Source organism: Drosophila santomea, chromosome 4, assembly GCF_016746245.2.
Source record: "Drosophila santomea strain STO CAGO 1482 chromosome 4, Prin_Dsan_1.1, whole genome shotgun sequence".
NCBI lineage: Eukaryota > Metazoa > Arthropoda > Insecta > Diptera > Drosophilidae > Drosophila > Drosophila santomea.
This window is the reverse complement of record NC_053020.2, coordinates 1,325,001-1,345,946: the sequence shown is the minus strand read 5'-3', so window position 1 is coordinate 1,345,946 and position 20,946 is coordinate 1,325,001. Positions and strand designations below refer to the sequence as shown.

At 35.8% G+C, this 20,946-nt stretch overlaps 3 protein-coding genes across 13 annotated transcripts in view; 1 reads left to right on the top strand and 2 right to left on the bottom strand.

Moving 5' to 3' along the window:
- The window catches only part of LOC120454845 (calcium-dependent secretion activator), a 46,934-nt gene extending 38,745 nt beyond the window's left edge, over positions 1-8,189 (bottom strand). For 2 of the 7 annotated variants that reach the window (XM_044006483.1, XM_039640342.2), the window contains exons 1-4: positions 7,914-8,050; positions 6,199-6,578; positions 4,860-4,980; positions 4,044-4,211 (exon numbers count right to left, since the gene is read on the bottom strand). In XM_044006483.1, the coding sequence (XP_043862418.1) occupies positions 4,044-4,211; positions 4,860-4,980; positions 6,199-6,539 (630 nt within the window). In that variant the 5' untranslated portion in view covers positions 6,540-6,578; positions 7,914-8,050. Of the gene's footprint in view, positions 1-2,357; positions 2,417-4,043; positions 4,212-4,859; positions 4,981-6,198; positions 6,579-7,273; positions 7,418-7,913; positions 8,051-8,104 lie in introns of those variants that run through there. The other 5 variants (XM_044006484.1, XM_044006485.1, XM_039640343.2 and 2 more) reach the window with 4 other exon arrangements.
- A 618-nt stretch (positions 8,190-8,807) lies between these two features.
- On the top strand, positions 8,808-13,729 carry LOC120454870 (putative dual specificity tyrosine-phosphorylation-regulated kinase 3 homolog). Of its 3 annotated transcripts, XM_039640428.2 has the most exons (7): positions 8,808-9,191; positions 9,251-9,363; positions 9,423-9,979; positions 10,044-10,906; positions 11,270-11,870; positions 11,922-12,269; positions 12,330-13,729. In XM_039640428.2, exons 3-7 carry the CDS (start codon positions 9,583-9,585, stop codon positions 12,614-12,616), a joined length of 2,496 nt encoding a protein of 831 aa, XP_039496362.1. In that variant the 5' UTR covers positions 8,808-9,191; positions 9,251-9,363; positions 9,423-9,582; the 3' UTR covers positions 12,617-13,729. The 3 variants fall into 3 exon arrangements, with proteins under 3 accessions (XP_039496362.1, XP_039496363.1, XP_039496361.1); XM_039640429.2 differs by lacking the exon at positions 9,251-9,363 and having other exon boundaries at positions 8,808-9,059; XM_039640427.2 differs by having other exon boundaries at positions 8,808-9,363.
- Positions 13,730-16,793: 3,064 nt separating this feature from the next.
- The window catches only part of LOC120454834 (microphthalmia-associated transcription factor), a 7,413-nt gene continuing 3,260 nt past the window's right edge, over positions 16,794-20,946 (bottom strand). For 2 of the 3 annotated variants that reach the window (XM_039640310.2, XM_039640311.1), the window contains exons 2-9: positions 19,758-20,094; positions 19,586-19,705; positions 19,092-19,520; positions 18,375-18,395; positions 18,014-18,173; positions 17,715-17,956; positions 17,492-17,656; positions 16,794-17,434 (exon numbers count right to left, since the gene is read on the bottom strand). In XM_039640310.2, the coding sequence (XP_039496244.1) occupies positions 16,868-17,434; positions 17,492-17,656; positions 17,715-17,956; positions 18,014-18,173; positions 18,375-18,395; positions 19,092-19,520; positions 19,586-19,705; positions 19,758-20,094 (2,041 nt within the window). In that variant the 3' untranslated portion in view covers positions 16,794-16,867. Of the gene's footprint in view, positions 17,435-17,491; positions 17,657-17,714; positions 17,957-18,013; positions 18,174-18,374; positions 18,396-19,091; positions 19,521-19,585; positions 19,706-19,757; positions 20,095-20,191; positions 20,702-20,946 lie in introns of those variants that run through there. The other variant, XM_039640309.2, reaches the window with a different exon arrangement.

The following is a 20,946-nucleotide window of genomic DNA, read 5'->3' as shown; positions in this document are numbered from 1 at the left end:
ATCAATTATTGCAATCAGGATGTACAGATTGGCCGACATTTAGGTACAAGTCGTTTCGAGGATTAAAGTGCAGACAAAGAACCTTGACCCTTTTCTCGTCCGTTTAAATAAGATGGAAACTTAGATGCAGATGCAGGACATCAACTTAACCAACTCTTATCGCTATCAAAGTATCTTATCCTCACTTTTTGATCCCGAAAAAGCGTCAGCTACCTCAATCCTCAAGTAGGATTTTAGGGAATGAAACTTTTGTGTATCCTGCTTGTTATAAATTGTGCTCTTAGATTTGCGTCCTTTTTTGAATAAAGCCTATTGATGTCAACAGCAATGCTGTAAATGTACTTGGCTGTAAGGCATTAACTTTTTTGAGGAGTACCGCGTTAATATATTTTGCTTCATATAGAAGAAGAGTAGGCAATTGCAAATATTAAAGACATTTTTCACGTTGTTTGATTTTGACAAAAAAAAACAAGAAAGAACGCTATAGTAGAGTTCCCCGACTATCTGATACCCGTTACTCAGCTAGTGGAAGGGAGGAGAGTCTTAAACACAGTTTTTGGCGGTTTGTAGGCTTTATAGTGGGCGTGGCAAAAAGTTTTTTGGAAAATCGATAGAAATTTACAAGACCAATACGAAAATGAAAAAATATCAAAACATTTTTCAAAAGTGTGGGCGTAGCAGCTTTGGGCGGTTTGTGGGCGTTAGAGTGGGCAAAATGTTTTTGGTAAATCGATAGAAAATTACAAGACTAATACAAAAATGAAAAAATATCAAAACATTTTTCAAAAGTGTGGGCGTGGCAGTTTTTGGAGGTTTGCGGGCGTTAGAGTGGGCGTGGCAACATGAATCGACAAACTTGCGCTGCGTCTATGTCTCTGGAGTCAGTATGCTTAATCTGAACTTTCTTGCTTTTGTAGTTCCTGAGATCACAGCGTTCATACGGACGGACAGACGCACATGGTCATATCGACTCGGCTATTGATCCTGATCAAGAATATACATATATACTTTATATGGTCGGAAACGCTTCCTTCTGCCTGTTACATACTTTTCAACGAATCTAGTATACCCTTTTACTCTACGAGTAACGGGTATAAAAACTTACGATTACCGGAGCATGCCTGATTGTATATATATATGTAAGATGGTGAAGCAGCGGAGAGTCAGCAGAAAGGCATCAGAAAAGCAGCAGAATGTCAGCAGAAAAGCAGCAGAATACCAGCAGAATCTAGTATACCCTTTTACTCTACGAGTAACGGGTATAAAAATATCTGGCAGCTCTGGGCGGTTTGTAGGCGTTATAGTGGGCGTGGCAAAAAGAATGACCAATATATACTTTATATGGTCGGAAACGCTTCCTTCTACCTGTTACATACTTTTCAACGAATCTAGTATACCATTTTACTCTACGAGTAACGGGTATAAAAACTTACGATTACCGGAGCATGCCTGATTGTATATATATATGTAAGATGGTGAAGCAGCGGAGAGTCAGCAGAAAGGCATCAGAAAAGCAGCAGAATGTCAGCAGAAAAGCAGCAGAATACCAGCAGAATCTAGTATACCCTTTTACTCTACGAGTAACGGGTATAAAAATATCTGGCAGCTCTGGGCGGTTTGTAGGCGTTATAGTGGGCGTGGCAAAAAGAATGACCAATATATACTTTATATGGTCGGAAACGCTTCCTTCTGCCTGTTACATACTTTTCAACGAATCTAGTATACCCTTTTACTCTACGAGTAACGGGTATAAAAATATCTGGCAGCTCTGGGCGGTTTGTAGGCGTTATAGTGGGCGTGGCAAAAAGAATGACCAATATATACTTTATATGGTCGGAAACGCTTCCTTCTACCTGTTACATACTTTTCAACGAATCTAGTATACCATTTTACTCTACGAGTAACGGGTATAAAAACTTACGATTACCGGAGCATGCCTGATTGTATATATATATGTAAGATGGTGAAGCAGCGGAGAGTCAGCAGAAAGGCATCAGAAAAGCAGCAGAATGTCAGCAGAAAAGCAGCAGAATACCAGCAGAAAAGCAGCAGAATACTAGCAGAAAAATCAGCAGAATATCAGCAGAGGATTAAGCAGTTTAACATTAACATTACAACAGCAGCTGAAGAGTACATGACGCGCTATGGCATTGGGTGAAAAAAGGGGTGGCAACGCGGAAGCAAGAGGAAGCGACATATCAGAAGAAGGAGGAATCAGCAGAGACAGGGAAGAGACGCCGAAGCAGAAAAAGTGAAGAAAGCAGAAATAGCCGAACAATCTTGTTACATTTCCAACAATACATTAATACTTATACTTTATAATAATAAATCGAGTTCAGCATAATAACTCAGCTCACATTTGGGGGCTCGTCCTAGTCTGTAATCACGCTGTCCCGATGTCCCGAGGTCTTAAAAGAAACAAGAAGCGGGAAAGAATAACGAATGAGTGAGAAGACAATAGAACTCCATAGACAATAGAGTTCCACTAGCGAAAGGAAGTCAGCCGTACTATACAAGGTCAGTGGCTGCTGGGTAACGACGATAACCAGTCAAGCATTGGCTTAACAATTTTTAGCTTACTGCTGAAGCTTACGGTTTAAACATTAAGCAAATATATGTCCAAGCTCGTGCTAAAGTGACGAACACTGCGAAATTGTTTTTGGATTCGACATACGTACATCAATACACCGAGATGCGTATATTGCTAGAGACTGAGTTTAATCGTCAGTACGTTTGCAGCGCAGATGTCCATGAGCAGCTCCGTGATCGAAAAAAGCTAAAGCAGTAATCATTTCACGAGTATCTTTTGCAGATGATAAAGATTGCAGCACTTGGCAGCATAGATGCACGTTCGGTAATACGCTATATAGTGGATGGCCTAAAAATGAGGAGCGACTTTAAATAGACTCTCTATAGTTGCAAATCCTTTAGAGAGCTGCAGGAGCAGGATGAGGTTTTTGAACGCGTAGCCGAAAAGGGAAATAAGCCGTTCCGTCAAGCGATGGTAACTGGACACCAAACCAGAAGAAGCACCACGAGTTCAACGATAGAACCAAACAATTATGCCACGAAATGCTTTAGTTGCAACAAAGAGGGACACATGTCTAAGAATTTTCCTGGATCAGCTGCTGGTATTCAAGTTGTGCGAAGTTCGAATCGCATGAAGAAGGTCATTTCTAACGACGTAGAAGTTGAATGCCTGGTGGATACTGGAGCCGATGTGTCTATATTGAGAAAGTTCATCTTCAACAAAATCCCGAATGTCGTCCTGGAGAAAAGCGCTTCGAAGTTGCGTGGGTTAGAAAAGAAAACCACGAGCACAGTTGGATGTTTTTTTGCTGAGCTCACCATTTGATCAAATATTTGATCCCAGCGATCAAATAACACATCTTTTAGAAGAGGAGATGTATTCAGCTTATACAATATTCAGCGGGCACAGGATTCGTACAAGAAGAACTTTGATTCGAATCAAAAACCATAAGGTAATTATCAAGTTGGAGACCTAGTTGCTGTTTGTCGGACACAGTTTATCGCAGGAAAGAAACTGCCTGCCGAATATTTGGGGCCGTATGAAATTTCGAAAGTCAAAAGAAATGGCCGTTACGATGTTCGAAAAGCAGCTGATCACATGGTGGGACCAACACTACCATTAGCTGTGATCATATGAAGTTTTGGCGTTATGTGCAGGACAATGATGATGCTTGGTCATCTGGGACAGATGAGTACTCAGGAATGGCCGAATGTATAATGGTGAAGCAGCGGAGAGTCAGCAGAAAGGCATCAGAAAAGCAGCAGAATGCGCTGCGTCGATGTCTCCGTAATCTGCATTATTTATCTTAACTTTTATATAGTTGATGTATAGTTTCCAAGATCTCGATGTTCATACGGACGGACGAACATGGCAAAAATAAATCTCAGATCAAGAATATATATACTTTATAAGGTAACGAAAGCTTCCATCTAACTGTTACTACTTTTCAACGAATCTAATATGTCCTTTTACTCTATGAGTAACGGGTAACTATAATACTCTGGCATCTTACTTGAAATCGCTGAGTTATAATTTCCAGCTGCTGTTTATTTATTTTGGTTTGCCGCTTAGTCATATCTGTGGGCTGTTTAGCATTAAAAGGGTATGAAATGCATCGTGAAATAAATACATAAAGTTGAATTCGTCGTTTTCGTTCCTCTTCTTCACGTTCATGCTTATCCTGAAACAAAATTAAAAATTAGTTAACGTATATAAATTTCAAATGTTTAAATAATTTCAGGAAAAACCCTTTAGCTGGACTCCACATTTCACGTCTTCGAAAACTAGCTATCTTTCGATGCTTAATAAATTTCTAATCTCAAAAGAAAACGGAAACAATAGGTTTTCGGAAAAAAAATTAAAAGAAAAGATACTAAAATGGATTTGAGCCCCTTTTGACGTCGCCCCTACGTTGTCCACAAATCACCTGACGTTTATGACGTCCATCTTAACAGTATTGATTTTAACCCTACGACTTTTTTTCGCCATCATAATTATCGAGGCGTTCATACGGACATAACCAGACATGGACTCTCCTAGTACTCTTGATCCAGAATATATATATTTACTTTAAAGAGTCGGCAACTCTTTCTTCTACCTTCCTTCAATACTTTTTAACGGATCTGGAATAACCTTTTACTTTACAAGTGACCGGTATTTAAAAAAAACAACACAAAATTTGTAACTCTGATGGTATGATTAATAAACACTAAGACTTTAAACAATAATAATAATTTAAATTCCAACTGTTCATTTAAATAAAACGAGGCCTTTAAAACTTGTTTCACCTCTTAACGGTATACCAACATATGTATCTGTTTCTACTTACATGCGGCTCTCCAATTTCAGGTTTTTCGCTGGCTAAAGAGGGCGACGGTGACAATGGCCTGGGCAATGAGTTGGCCCTTGAAGATCCAACACTTTGATTTAAAGTTTCTTGCGAAATTCCACTGATCGATAAAAAAATTATTTGTTGCGTTATTGTATTATTCTGTCATTATACTGTGTAATTAAAATATTTTGTGTTTAACCATACATAAAAAGATTTTAATTTTAGTGAAAAGGGATAGACGTCAATAGACAAACTGTAAAGAAGAACCAGGAGAAGGCACGAAGCTGAGTATGCGAAACAACAAGGGAGGAGGCTATATTTGATTTCCTTGACTACCAGATACCCGTTACTAAGCTAGGAAGATATTTAAAATAGAAAATTCTTTTTTGGCATATAGGTAGAAAAAACTGTAAAAAATATCAAAAAAGTATGGGCGTGACAGTTTTAAGCGGTTTGTGAAAAATAAACTCGGCGTGGCGAGAATATTTCTGGCGTAGAAATTGGCAAGAAACATAATGAATGATAAAAGGTTTGTGAGCGTTAGGCTGGGCGTGGCCAACATGTGTTGGTCATATAGATAGATATAAAATGAAACGAAATCCAAACGACCTCCTTTCGTATCAACGCAAGACACGCGACTTACACTCTAATTGGGTTTTTCTTAAACAGAATAATACGGGTTAATAATCTTGGTGTTCTTCTGGACCCTAAACTAAATTTTCAGACCAAATTTCGTCTATAGTTAATAAGGCCACGGTTGTGCTTGGTTTTATAAAAAGGTGATCAAAAGAATTTGATCATCTTTACATTACCAAAATTTATTTCACTTGACCGTCCGTGAGTATGGATCACCTGTTTGGAGTCCAAAATAGGTTGCTCACTCGGACCGCATTGAATCGAACTAGCTAAACGTAGAACGATGCTTGGAACAGTCTTTATTTGTAAGCTTATACGTGGGGAAGTTTATAGTCCCGACTTTATTAGTCGGCTAAATCATTGTAGATCTAACTTTGAGTTGCATGACCCCTTTTCTCTATTCTATTTTTTAATTAAATATTACTAATACTTATACATCTTTTCGTTTCTGTGCTCTTTTCTATATTGCGTCTATATTCTCGCGAATCGATCCCTACGATCAACGGCACCGCCCCTCGGTCGGTTGGGCGGGAGATGTGGCCGTGAGAACGACAGACACACTTACAAGCAAACAAAAGGACAAACGTTTTCATTTTAAAATTTACAGACCCAAGCTTTAAATAAAAGAAAAACATAGTGCAAGTGAAATTGTTTTTGCAATATGTTTTAAAAAATGGCATTCTATGCACATTATACCAACCTGGGAATACCATTGCTGGGTACCTCAAGATTTCCGGTATCAACTCGGCTTCCATATATTTGCTCATTTTTGTTAGCGGTGGCTCCTGGTCCTGCTACACTAATGTTCCCAGCATCAATGCGGTTACCAATAGAACTAATATTGGATTGTCTTAGATTTCCGATCAAATCACTATTAGAGCCAGATGTGGAAATATTTGATCCTACAACGGATCCTGAAGATCCTCCAATTATACAAACGGCACTTGTTCCTTTGGGCGCATTTGTAAGACGGCCTTTTGATGAAACGTTGGCAACAGGGTCATCTTCTCCTTCCTCCTCACTTGAACTAGGATCAATCATGGTAAAAATTACTGGAACACGATTATTTGGTTTTTAGTCCTACAAATACAAGAATTTAAGATCATATTATAAGACATCATTTGTATATCGGTTATTCGTAGAGTAAAGCATTCAGATTTCAGAGACATAGGAGCAGCGCAAGTTTGTAAACGCCCACAAACCGCCCAAAAATGTTAGATTTTGTTTATTTATAATAAACTACAACTACATATACACCACAAAATTTTGAAATTTCTACTCTTTTCTACTGTCTATCCGTCCGTTTCTAATCGAATATCTCAGTTTTAAAGCTATATGCATGAAACTTTTGCAAAAGTTTTCCTTCCACTTAAGTAGGTTAAGAGGGGTGGATCACACCACTATAAGCAAAATTATTTTGCAGGAAAAGAAAGCGTTTCCGACTTTATAAAGTATATACATTTTTGATCAGGGATCAGGATCAATAACCGAGTCGATCTCAACTATTAAAGTTTGAAAGTTGAGACTAGGCACGCAGATTTTAGAGACATACCCGCAGCGCAAAATGACTTTAAAATTTTTCCACTCCCACAAAAAGCCTAATACTGCCACGCCATCACTTTTGCTAAATGTTTTTATATTTTTTATTAGTATTGTGAATTTCTATCGATTTGCCAAAAAAACTAAAATCAACTTAAATATATTTATAAACATGTCACTGTAATGCCATAGGGCTTTTGTTAGCTACCATTCATATTTTTTTAAACTATTTTTACCTTTTTTAAAGGTTAGGTAAACTATTTTGTGACCCGAAACGATGATAGGATAGTTTATGACGTCAGACAGTAGTTAGCAATAGGTGGCGCCTATGTGCCATCAAGAAAAGATTTCCTTTCCTTTTTGAATATCCCACATCGTATCTGAAAACCAAGAAGCACGACTATACCACTCTTTTCTCTGTGTAGTTATGATATTACTATTGATTACATTGATTAAAGCAACGAAAACTTAAGACTGTTTCTCTTATTTATTTTCATAAAAAACCTAGGAACCATTTATTTAAATTGTTATTTATAAATAGCTTATTTACATTTATATTACGCCAGTTATTGGGTAATTTGCAAAAAACAATGTAAATAACTCAACGGAGTAACTATGGGTACTGTTCTTTGTACCAAAAAATCATTTACCGTCCTGTAAACAAAGACCTTTGCAGTAGATGATATCTTATTTTGAATAAGTTAAAATAAAGGTAATCTTTTTATTTGTAACACCCCACCGTCTGAAATATGTATGTATATATAAAAATATATTTATTTACCACCACCCCTTAAGGGTGGAAAAATCGCTTCATAACTATATGGATGTTAATTGCTTAAAATACCTTAAATATTGGTTTGTATGTATTAAGCTTACAATACAGAATTGAGAAACCCGTTATCAATAAAGCTTATCCACTATTTATATGGTTTTCAGTTACACGATAACTAAACATTGCATTAATTTAATGAGTAAGTGACAAAACGAAATTCATAGTATCATCAATGACAATATATATTTTTATGTATATCCAAGATGACATTAGGTTTATTTCACAAATCAATTACTTCTATTTAAACAGTTCACTATTAATCACGTAGGAAAAAGTGGTCTTCGTCTAAGGAATAGTTAAGCCAGAAGCAGAAATAAAAATCGATGGAACTATCGATAACATCAATGTTTGTGGCCCTGTTACTACCGTTAAAACTCTGGTCTTCAACGATTAGTTTCATAAATTTCTGAGACCCTACAAGATCACAAGATTACAATTTTCGCTTCTTAATTTTCTTACAAAGCGACGACAAAAAGACATTATATTTCAGCCTCTTATTTGGTAAAATGTTTTTTAATTTGGTTTTTGTTTTTTTTTTTAATTTACATTTCTAAAGCTTTGCAAATGATACATAACACGTAGTAAAGTCACTTTCCGCAAGATGGAAAACGGTTTGGTTATTAAAATTGGCGTAAGTGTATGTATAAAGTGCAAATTTATATATTACAAATTACAAATTAGAAATCGAAAAATGGTACAATTATATTTGAATACACAATTTTTCGTCACAAAAGTTGATACATACTTTTATATGTACAGCGGTTTTTATGTTTGAGTTGCAAAATAATTTCTTAAAATCAAAATTGTTGTCCACCAGTCAATTTAAATGGTGCTTTGTTGATTTAAGTTATAAATCATTCTTAAAACGCTATTGTGAGTACCTGTGATCCGGGTGACATGTTATGACGGTTTTGACACGGTCACACTGTTCTACTCTTTGTTCGGTTTGCTCGGAAAATTGTGTATTCAAATATAATTGTACAATGAACAGATTTCTAATTTTACTAATTTGTAAAATATAAATTTGTTATCATTGTACGACACCGAAAAAAAATTGAGAACTCAGTTCATTTTTGATCAAGCTGTTTGATAAAGCTTTTGGCAATGTGTAATATATGTACATGTACATATATATACATGTACTTTAACTAAATTCAGTGTTGACAATATCCCTAAGTATTGCCGTTAAGGTATTATTATATTACATTTGTTATACAATATGGTATGGAAAATTAATAAAATCTTTAAGCACGAGTGCCGAAACTAATAAACTCAATTTATGTTACTATTTGTTTTGGTTGTGCATTCCAACTGTTCGTAATGTATGTGCATATGTAAATACATACAAACTTCTATAAATAATAAAAGTTTTCAAATTTAGAAGAACCTAAATATATAAAACTTTGATGATATTTCGTGTTCGGAAAGTTCGTTTTATTTGGACACAATAATAGGATATTTTTATAAAAGACAGTGCATGGTCGACATGAAATAGTATGTATTAGATGCTAAAGGTACACAATCGAAATTAAACCTTCTGCTTCTTATTCCAGTTGCGGCAATATCGTAATAAGGCAAAAGTTTGTTTCTTAACTTATAAAATAATTGTGTATCCTCGGAAAATAAAAAACATGAAATTTAATAAACTAAACTAATTTAAAGCAATCGAAATAAAATCGACTTTAATAACAACAACCAAAGTGGGGTCGCACTATGGTCGGTTCTCAAGAAAAAAAAAAAAAAAATCTTATGGAATTTTCTGGAACAGCCGCGGTAAACAAAATTAGCGTATATACAGCTGAAAATAATATAAACACAACTCCTCTGGAAAACATAAAAATCTCAAAAGCACTTTCACCTCCTACAATTCCGATGATTAACCAAAATTCCACACATACTGGTATTGCTCAAACTAATCTAGAAAAATCAAACCGTCATTTACACCGGGGCAGTGGATTGCAATTTTTCAGCAGTAGCTTTGAACCATCGGGAATGCTTAATGATAGTAAAAACTTGCCCTCGCAGTCATCAAATAATATTGCCAATTACCCTGGAGATGTTCAAATTTTACCCATGTTCGAATGCTGCGAAATTTCGGAGTCTATTCAAGGTAACTGAATTTTTGTCATTAATAAGCATTTGAATGATTCTTTTAATTGTATTTAAAATTATAGCCGTATCGTTGCCTAATGTAACATCAACTTCAAAGAACACAGGCGTTCCTGGCTTGTATTTGGGTACGATTTCAGAAAAGTCCAAATCAAAATCTGAACCCGAATGTGAACCTCTAGTTTTAGTCAAAGAATCTTCAGTAATGGAAAACCACACATTTTTATTTCACGAGCAAATTATTATGTCTGGCCAACAAAAATGCGAATTACACGAGAAACCAAAGGTACTGGTCGTTTCCCCACAACAGGTCATGATTTTATATATGAATAAATTAACACCCTACGAACGAACAGAAATACTAACTTACCCGCAGATATATTTTATTGGCGCCAACGCGAAGAAGCGTCCAGGGGTCTATGGCCCCAATAATTCTGAGTACGACAATGAACAAGGCGCTTACATTCATGTACCGCATGATCACGTGGCATATCGGTATGAAATGCTAAAGATAATCGGAAAAGGTAGCTTTGGACAGGTTATTAAAGCGTATGATCATAAAACTCACGAGCATGTTGCCTTAAAAATAGTGCGCAATGAAAAGCGGTTTCACCGTCAGGCCCAAGAGGAAATTCGAATTCTTCATCATTTACGCCGTCACGATAAATATAATACTATGAACATCATACACATGTTTGATTACTTTACTTTTCGCAATCATACCTGCATAACATTTGAGCTGCTCAGCATTAATCTTTACGAATTAATAAAAAAAAATGGATTTAAGGGCTTCAGTTTGCAGCTGGTGCGAAAGTTTGCACACTCTTTGCTACAATGTTTGGATGCACTTTATAAAAATGACATCATTCATTGCGATATGAAACCAGAAAATGTGCTACTGAAGCAACAAGGACGTTCTGGTATAAAGGTGAGTCTATGCTCTATATGTCATAATTTTAATTATACAATGTTGCACTAAAAGAGCCCAACTTAGTAAAAGTATAAAGGCTCTTAACATGAAGTTTGTGAAATCAATTATATGTCAGTTACTCGAAAGATGAAGTGGTAGAAGAAACAAAACGTTCCGATAAAACCATGGTTGTCCGTCGGTTTACTCTACTTACTTACTCTCCGGGTAAGGGGTATAGTATGGTCGTATCAAAAACTGTTGTATACCAAATTAAAATATGCTTCCGTCTAAATTTTCAAAGAACTAAAAATACGCAAAGGTCTTTAAAAGTGTAAATTAGTAGTAAAAATTAAAAATTTGATGTTTTCTTTCTACTTAAAGGTAATTGACTTTGGGTCGTCATGCTTTGAGAACCAGCGTATATACACATACATCCAATCACGTTTTTATCGCGCTCCAGAGGTAATTTTGGGGGCAAAATATGGCAGAGCTATCGACATGTGGTCGTTGGGTTGTATTTTAGCAGAACTGCTTTCAGGGCATGCATTGTTTCCTGGTGAAAACGAAAGCGATCAGTTGGCTTGCATTATAGAGGTTTTAGGAATGCCCAATAAAAATATACTAGCCAGCTCGAAGAGGTCAAAATCGTTTTTCAGTCCAAAGGGGTATCCTCGATATTGTACGGTTCGTACCATGTCTGATGGAATGGTGGTCCTAATTGGCGGACAGTCCCGTCGTGGCAAGCAAAGGGGCCCGCCATGCTCAAAAAGTCTATCTAAAGCACTGGATGGATGCAAAGATCCCCTCTTTCTTAATTTTATACGTGGTTGCCTTGAATGGGATGCAGACAAGCGATTAACACCTACTGAGGCTCTAAAACATCCATGGCTTCGCCGTCGCTTACCGAGACCGCCAAGTAGCTCAAGTGGCTGTGGTGGGGTGAGTGGTTTAAGTGTTAGTAGGAACGAAACCCCAGTTACAGGTAAATTGGATATATACAGTTATGAGGTTTTTAAATGAATGTTGTTTACAGGACAAAATAAGAACTCGGCAGCCGAAATAACGGCATCATCAACGCCTGCCACATCTATATCTTTAACGATTAAAAGGGATAAGAGTCATTCCAGTCTTCGTATTCACCATGATGGTGTTCCAGAAACTGACTTCAAACTTATAAAGTCCGTTCCAGAATCATCAAACGCAACAATAGAACCTATGATGAACACTAATATTCTAGTAGAAAGTTTTAGAAAAACTGCAGTTGTATCACCACGTATACCACCAATGCATTCTGCTGACTCCGGGGGAATGAGTTGTCTTAGCGCTGTGGATGTCGGGCCATCGAGATATAATCCGTATATGAATAACAATGAAAATAACAGTAATTTTATCATCTATTTTCTATATATTAAACTCTTGTCAACTTTTAAATATATTTTAGGGTTATTCTCAGGCTCGTTAAACAGCTCGGCCAACTCATTGACACATTTGGAACAAGCCCCAAACTTAGATGCTTTGGGAGAATACTCGGCGTCAACAACACAAAACTTGCTATCGAAAAATAATGACTACGCGTTTAACTCAGGTTCTATGACTATAGATGTTGCACAAGAGTCTTTGGTTAATATAGCTAGCAATTACTCATTGGATAAATCTATCGACATTATTGAAAAATCAAATGGTTCGCTTAATTCGAATAAATTAAGAGTACAATCAAAGGATATGTAGCTAATTTATGACAATATGCAATAAGCCATTTAAGAGATTAGAAGCAGAACATTATGTTATTAAATTATTTGACAATGCACTGCCATACAAGTGATAAACTAAAAAATTCTTGGCCCTGATTTGCATTGTTATTGTATTGACATGAAACCGAACATGGACAGAAAAGATCTCACAAAGTTAATTAAAATTTATTCATTTTAATTATAACAAGGAAATAAAAAAAAGCTTTGTTTGGCTAGACGAAGATTATATAGCCTTGCAGTTAATACCATGTTTTAATTATAAAAATATCACGGTTTTATTGATGTTTAAATCTGAGTTTTCTATGTTTTTCGGATTGTTGCTATTGCAGTTTTATCTATGTTAGGGTCGTCAAATTTTTATAAAATTTAAATCGTATTTCTAAAATTTTAAAAAGAATGAAACTGAAAAAGATGTATAATTTTTAAATCTGAGTTTTCTATGTTTTTCGGTTTGTTGCTATTGCAGCTTTACCTATTTAATAGTTCTTTTTATACAATTTGAATCGTATTTCTAGAATGTTAAAAAGAATAAAACTGAAGAAGGTGTATTATAATACTGTCATCCAATTTTTATATATTTTAAGTAATAATTCAGAATTTATAGAACATTGCTCTTTGCTCTTTATCTAATAATTTAGAATTTTTAAATCAGTGTTTTTTTCCTAGGTAGAAATTTTGTTGGGCAAGTTACAGTTACCTTACAGTTAATAGGACATTTTAATTATAAAAAGTGGCACTGTTTTAATAAAAATTTAACTGAGAATTTTCAAATCAGTGGAATTCGCCTGGGTGGAAAACATTATGAAAAACAAGATCCTGCTGCAGAAAGAATACCTATTAGAAAGTTTGCGTAGAAACGGATAGACGGTCAAACAGAAATATATATGTGTATATGTGAAATATATATGTGTATGTATAGTACAAGGAAACTTTCACTGCGTTACAAGCTGATTAAAAAAATATAATTTTTTTCTGCAGGGGTATAACAACACTATACCCGAATAATATATTCGAATAAGGCTTACTGAACATGTTAAAATATTTTTTTTTTGGGAATTTATTTGAATAAATACCCCAATACATGATTGTATACCATTGTTGCATTATTTATCTTTGATGAACTTCTAACAATGAAATTGTAATAAAATTTCGGTTATGAAAAGGAATATTATTATACCTGTTACTCGTAGAGTAAAAGGGTATACTAGATTCGTTGAAAAGTATGTAACAGGCAGAAGGAAGCGTTTCCGACCATATAAAGTATATATATTCTTGATCAGGATCAATAGTCGAGTCCATCTGGCCATGTCCGTTTGTCCGTCCGTCTGTCTGTCCGTCCGTATGAACGCTGAGATCTCAGGAACTACAATAGCTAGAAAGTTGAGATTAAGCATACATACTCCAGAGTAATAGACGCAGCGCAAGTTTGTCGATTCATGTTGCCACGCCCACTCTAACGCCCACAAACCGCCCGAAGCTGCCACGCCCACACTTTTGAAAAATGTTTATATAGTTTTTCATTTTTGTCTTAGTCTTGTAAATTTCTATCGATTTGCCAAAAAACTTTTTGCCACGCCCACTCTAACGCCCAAAAACCGCCAAAAACTGTCAGTGTTTATTTATCTTTGATGAACTTCTAACAATGAAATTGTAATAAAATTTCGGTTATGAAAAGGAATATTATTATACCTGTTACTCGTAGAGTAAAAGGGTATACTAGATTCGTTGAAAAGTATGTAACAGGCAGAAGGAAGCGTTTCCGACCATATAAAGTATATATATTCTTGATCAGGATCAATAGTCGAGTCCATCTGGCCATGTCCGTTTGTCCGTCCGTCTGTCTGTCCGTCCGTATGAACGCTGAGATCTCAGGAACTACAATAGCTAGAAAGTTGAGATTAAGCATACATACTCCAGAGTAATAGACGCAGCGCAAGTTTGTCGATTCATGTTGCCACGCCCACTCTAACGCCCACAAACCGCCCGAAGCTGCCACGCCCACACTTTTGAAAAATGTTTATATAGTTTTTCATTTTTGTCTTAGTCTTGTAAATTTCTATCGATTTGCCAAAAAACTTTTTGCCACGCCCACTCTAACGCCCAAAAACCGCCAAAAACTGTCAGTGTTAAAGACTCTCCTTCCCACTTCTACTAGCTGAGTAACGGGTATCAAATAGTCGGGGAACTCGACTATAGCGTTCTCTCTTGTTTTTCTTAGTTTTCTAGTCAATTTCTATCGACACGCCAACCATGTTTTAAACTTTCTACATTATTCATTCCCACAAAAAAACAATTAAAAAGGCTTAACTAATGTATAAAACGCTTTAAAATTAATTACTTCTTTAATAATAAAAAAAAATAATTTTTGTAACCAAATATATTGTAAAATATACATTATGAGCTTAAATTGCATTTTGTACCCAAACAGTTGATTTAAGGTTTTGTGCCACTGGTCGACAAAGTAAGGAATTTAAAAATTTTGATCAGGTAAATCAGTTGTTAAGGTCTGTTTTTAAGATAAAAGATTACAATTTTAATGTTTGGCAATATTCAGAAGAATTATTGAATTTATGAAAGGTAAGTTAAAACTTTGTGACACGCGCTCACAATATCAGCAAATTTGTAATGAAAAAGGGTATTTTTACATTGGTGCTGCGTGTATATACATATATTTTTGATCAGGGTCAATAGCCGATTTGACCATGTCCGTTTGACCGTCCGTATGAACGTAGTGATCTTAGAAACTACAGAAGCTAGAGAGTTGAGAAGCATACAGCTTCCAGAGACATAGACGCAGCACAAGCTTGATGATCCAAGTTGCCACGCGCTCTCTAACACCCACTTTTCTTTGAAAAGTATGTAACAGGCAGAAGGAAGAGTTTCCGACCATATAATGTATATATATTCTTGATCAGGATCAATAGCCGAGTCGATCTGGCCATGTCCGTCCGTCCGTCTGACTGTCCGTCCGAATGAACGCCGAGATCTCAGGAACTATAAGATCTAGAAAGTTGAGATTCAGCATGCAGAATCCAGTGACATAGACGAAGCGCTAGTTTGTCGATTCATGTTGCCACGCACACTTTAAAGCCCACAAACGCCGAAAACGGCCACGCCCACACTTTTGAAAAATGTTTTGATATTTTTATACCCGTTACTCGTAGAGTAAAAGGGTATACTAGATTCGTTGAAAAGTATGTAACAGGCAGAAGGAAGCGTTTCAGACCATATAAAGTATATATATTATTGATCAGCATCAATAGCCGAGTCGATCTGGCCATGTCCGTCTGTCCGTCCGTATGAACGTCGAAATCTCAGGAACTACAAAAGCTGGAAAGTTGAGATTTAGCATACAGACTCCAGAGACATATAAGCAGCGCAAGTTTGTCGATTTAGGTTGCCACGCCCACTCTAACGCCCACAAACCGCTCAAAACACCCACGCCCACACTTTTGAAAAATGTTTTGATATTTTTTCATTTTTGTATTGGTCTTCTAAATTTCTCTCGAGTTGCCAAAAAACATTTTGCCACTCCCACTCTTACGCCCAAAACCCGCTAAAAAATTTGCATAGGCACTAGTCATTTTATTAATATTCCGGGAATACATATTGAGCCAATCAAAATGATTATATTCAATAGTTTAGGAATCTTTTACTTATTTTATACATAAAACATTTGTCCATGTTAATACAAACAATTATCACAACTCCTTAATAGAAAAGGAACACGCTCTGAAACTATACCTGACGATAAAGATTTTACAAACGCAACTTTAAATTAAGTATTATTTCTATGATAGATTGCTTAAAAACTTTCACAACATTTCGTATTTTTCTATAACAAAAAATTTAAATATTTTTTAAGATCACAAGTCTTGCGAAAGAAAACCCCGATTACTTGAAAACATTATAATCTTTTTTCTCATCTCTATATTTTATTTGTGCCTATGTACTTCTTGGAAATAATTGTTGATATATACATACTTGTTTACTCATAGTCCAACAGTCTCCTACTATAACTTACGTAACAAATTTGGTTATACCGGTTATAGGAAGCATTAAGACGTTTTCAATGACGAAATGAAAAAACGGTCTACACATATACTAGCGCATCTTATTTTAAAGTTTACTGAGTACGCAAAGAGTTTTCAGAGTTTTTAACTTTAAAACAATTATAGGTCCATTTAATACTTGTAGAAATTATACTGCATTTTTAAAATTTTATCATTTACAACTCAATATCCAACGTGTCAGATGTAAGAATCGTGGATTCGCTATTGTCATCTACCAAAGAGGAAAAGGAGTCGTTTACCATGACTGCAGACATATCAACTGAATTATGTTTATCTTCTTCTAATGTACCAAGTGGCCTATGGGAAGATGGAAGAAGTGGATCATCGCAATGCTCAATCCTACCAAACTCTGAGTTTTGAAGCGAATCGGACAAACTATGAATTTCTCGTATACGTGTGTGGTGAGAATGATTTTGATGGCCCTCACGTGTAGGCAATTGGTGTTGATTAAAGCACGAAGCACTGCAACTTATACCGCAACAGTCATCTGATACTAAATTTGATTTGCCTCTAAACGGACTTTCATCAGCTTCCGAAAAATTCTTTGGTTCAAAACTTGCACAATTTAATTGCTTTGAACTCGGTGATTGTGGCGCGGATTGGAGTTGACTATGCGATGACAGCATCGGGTCGCCGCCTTGCACTGCATATTTGCAATCTTCCATAAACTCATCGATCTGATTCATTCCCAAATTTACATCGTTACCGTTAATCACTTGCATCTTTATAAGTAAATCAATAAGTTAGTAACTAATATTGTTTTGTATACTTAGGCTTACTTTTTTTTCAACAGGTATATCAAAAAGGGAACGACGACTCCGAGAAACAGAAGGCGACAGACTAAAACTTTTAAGATACGTGTTAGGTTGAGCAGGCGCTGATACTGATGTTAGGTTGTAGTCTGATAAAGAAATTCCATGGGACTTGGCCTGCATTTCCAATTCCTTAAATAAAAAGAATTACCTTAAATTACAAAATAAAACGTAAGATAGTAAATTGTACTTTTATTCGAGACATGAGCTTTCTATTTTGCAACTCCACTTGACGCTGGCGTATCTCATTTTGTCTTAAGCGAGTCACCTCATGTTTTAAGCATTTAATGTAGTCAACAGAGGACTTTAAGATTGTCCCCTTGTTTGGACGGATATCTCGAACCACCTCGTAAAAGGCATCACTGCCCTTTGGCAAAAGAGTACCAAGCTCTTTTATTCTATCATTTATATTAAAGCGGCGCCTTCGCTCAACTGAAATTAACAATATCAGTATTAAAATGTTTTGTAAGAATTATTGTATACACCTACTCATATTATGGTTGTCTTTCTTTTGTCTGTCCTTCGCTAACGCATTCATTTCAGCATCAGTTAAATTTTGAGGTTCCTGTTTGATTGAAAGCTCAGAGTTGAAGTTTTTATCAAAGTTAAAAGAGTCATTTTGCAATATATCATCAAAGATGTCATCTGCCTGAAAGGAATATAATGTTAAGTTAAAAAAAAAAAAACAATAAGACCAATTATAATGACTATTACTATTATACGTGTAACCTTCGTTGATAAAAAAGCGCCCTGTATCGTTAACAAACACGCCCATAAATATGGTTATTTTATTTGGTTCTACAAAGACATTCTAATTGCATCATAGTTTTGTAAATCGGTGTATACTTACATCGCTGTCGAATGATGGTAGCTGTAAATTTAAATAAGTAAATAAACAAATTATTAAAATAAAATCTGATTTTAAAGTAGACTGATTTGAAAAAATATATATTTGTAATTGTAATAATTTGTATACCTGTTACTCGTAGAGTTACTCCCACGAGTGACGGGTGTAATAGATTTGATGAAAATTATGTAACATGTAGAAGGAAGCGTTTTCGAGTATATATATTCTTGATTAGGGTTCTTAGGGATCTTGAGATCCCTGCCCACACGTTTAAAAAAATGTTTTGATTTTTTTTCAATAATTTATCAGTCTTGTAAATTTTTATCGATATTCTAACAAACTTTTTGCCACGCCAATTTTAACGCCCACAAATTGGCCAAATTTTTTTTTTTAATTTGTTTTGTTCTGCTTTGTTTTTCCAATTTCTATTGGTATACCACAAAATTTTTGGTCCCACCGAAACACGCACAAACCGGCAAAAACTGCCAGGCCAACTCTTTTGAGTAACGGGTAGTCGAGTAAGGATAGGCGGGAAACCCGAGTACGGCGATCTCGCTTGTTAAGCATGTTTTTTTTTTATGAAAATTTAAATGAAATTTATGTATATTTTAATTCTTTGGTGTTTAAGGGTATTTTTATTACTTATTCTTTTTATTCTTGCGACTATTATTTTTTTAAGGACCACTAATTTTTTTGCCAATTGAGCATTGGATTACTCACCTCAGAAAGACTCGTAGCAACCGAGCTTAGGCTTGGCGAAATAGGTGCTGAATTAGACTGTAAAGAACTTGCTGCACTAGAAATTCGAATTGAATTAACAATCCCTGAAGAAGAACGCGTAGAGCTTAGGCCTGAATTAGCTTTGACAAATCCCAACTGGGTGGTTTTATGGGCATTTTCTGGTTCCCCAGAGCCTTGAATATTTCCTCCCAATATAGTTGACTCATTTGGATCTATGTCATCACATCTTACGAAGCTACCACCGAATGGGGAAATGGGCATTGCGTCATCGGAAGGCATAATTCTTTTAGCACTCACAGCCCTTTCGCATTCAAATCTGTCTGTACGCTCCAAAGGGTCGCAAGTACCTTTCTGTAAAGATGAACTCTGAAGATTTCCCGTTGACGCAGAATTATTTGCTAATTTTATCTGTAGTGATGATATGATATCCTCACATTAATTTATTTTCTGACCAAACAATTTTAAGGCCTTACTTCGCTGGTATGACAGCCCCACATAGACGGCTTGAAGGATTCGCTGAGATACTGCCTTACTTGATTCTTTTGCTTTTGGATAACATGATACCTGGTGGGGTTTTCCAGCACTGTACTGACCTGTAATTTATTTTCGTACAACTTGTATATTTTTGTTTTAGGATATACATACCTGCAGCACTTGTGGCGGCACATCTACTCCGATACTTTGAAGAGGAACTTTAAGCTTAACTGCACTTGATGAGTCAATTAAATTGTCCATTTGCACTAACTGCGACATTTGTTCTAAGCTGGATGACCCACTACCACAAGCACTGGTACTACCGCTGTCAATGAATTCCGATTCCATGGGTCCCTGTCCACTACCAAACAATAGGTGCATTTTTGGGTCCAGAGCAGTGTCTAGTGTCTGTTGTTGTATCATCATTTGTTGCTGTTGATGTTGTTCCCGTTGTAGTTGCAGTTTTAGTTGTGTTCGTGAAGTGGGAGTAGCCGTTTTAAATGTCGGTCTGTTCAGGTAATAATAAAGAGATTACATTTTTAACATTTTGTAAAATTAAAATATGTATGTATAACCTTAACAAAAAGGTGTTTTCATATACCTACCCACCCGAAAGTGGAGGTAAGCCCACTATGCGCGGTTCTGCAGTTTCGGCAATGCTAATATCCCCCAAATCTACAATACTCGGATCCATTTCAAGAATCATTTCTAAATCTTTATCAATACCAACTGTTACACGAATATTTGTCATACCAAGTGGCACACAATTACAATCAGATGTTCGCAGTACTGATAAGGGACATTTATCTATGTTATCGGCATAAGATGTCGTAGGAGCTTCTTCGCCGACTTCAATATCCATGGAACTGCAGATATTAGGCTGATTGACTAAATCGTTGTGTGACATTTGCAAGGTCTGAACCCGCTTCAGAAAATCTTGAAACTCAGGAACATGTTTTTCTACAATCGGCGCAACCATTTCTTTTTTGTCCATTTTAACTTCTGTTGAAATATTTTTGCTCATAGGTGAAACTTTCTCTGTCGTTTTTTCTTCTATTGAGCTGGTTATATATTTTTTGGTCCAGCAAGAAAACATTTTATTTCACAGTCGGTAAACTATTTAGGGTATTTTAAAGACCTTGATCTTGTCTAGCTAGCAAATGTGAAAGGAGGGCCTTTTGTACGCATGCTACCTCAAAATAATACTAATATATGCCGTCACAACTATAGGGTACTACGAAATTTAAATACTTATATCACGCTCTCTGCAGAATTTTTTAGAAATCCTCTATAGATATATATATTATATAGTTTTCAAGAAATTAGTTATCTCTTCATTTGATTAAAAATCAATATCTAG

Excerpts from the sequence above, each read along its gene's own strand:
- LOC120454870 (XM_039640429.2), top strand. The coding sequence starts at position 9,583 with ATGGTCGGTTCTCAAGAAAAAAAAAAAAAAAATCTTATGGAATTTTCT. Across the intron at positions 9,980-10,043 it reads AATTTCGGAGTCTATTCAAG|CCGTATCGTTGCCTAATGTA; the intron begins GTAACTGAATTT and ends TTAAAATTATAG. Across the intron at positions 11,871-11,921 it reads GAACGAAACCCCAGTTACAG|GACAAAATAAGAACTCGGCA; the intron begins GTAAATTGGATA and ends TGTTGTTTACAG.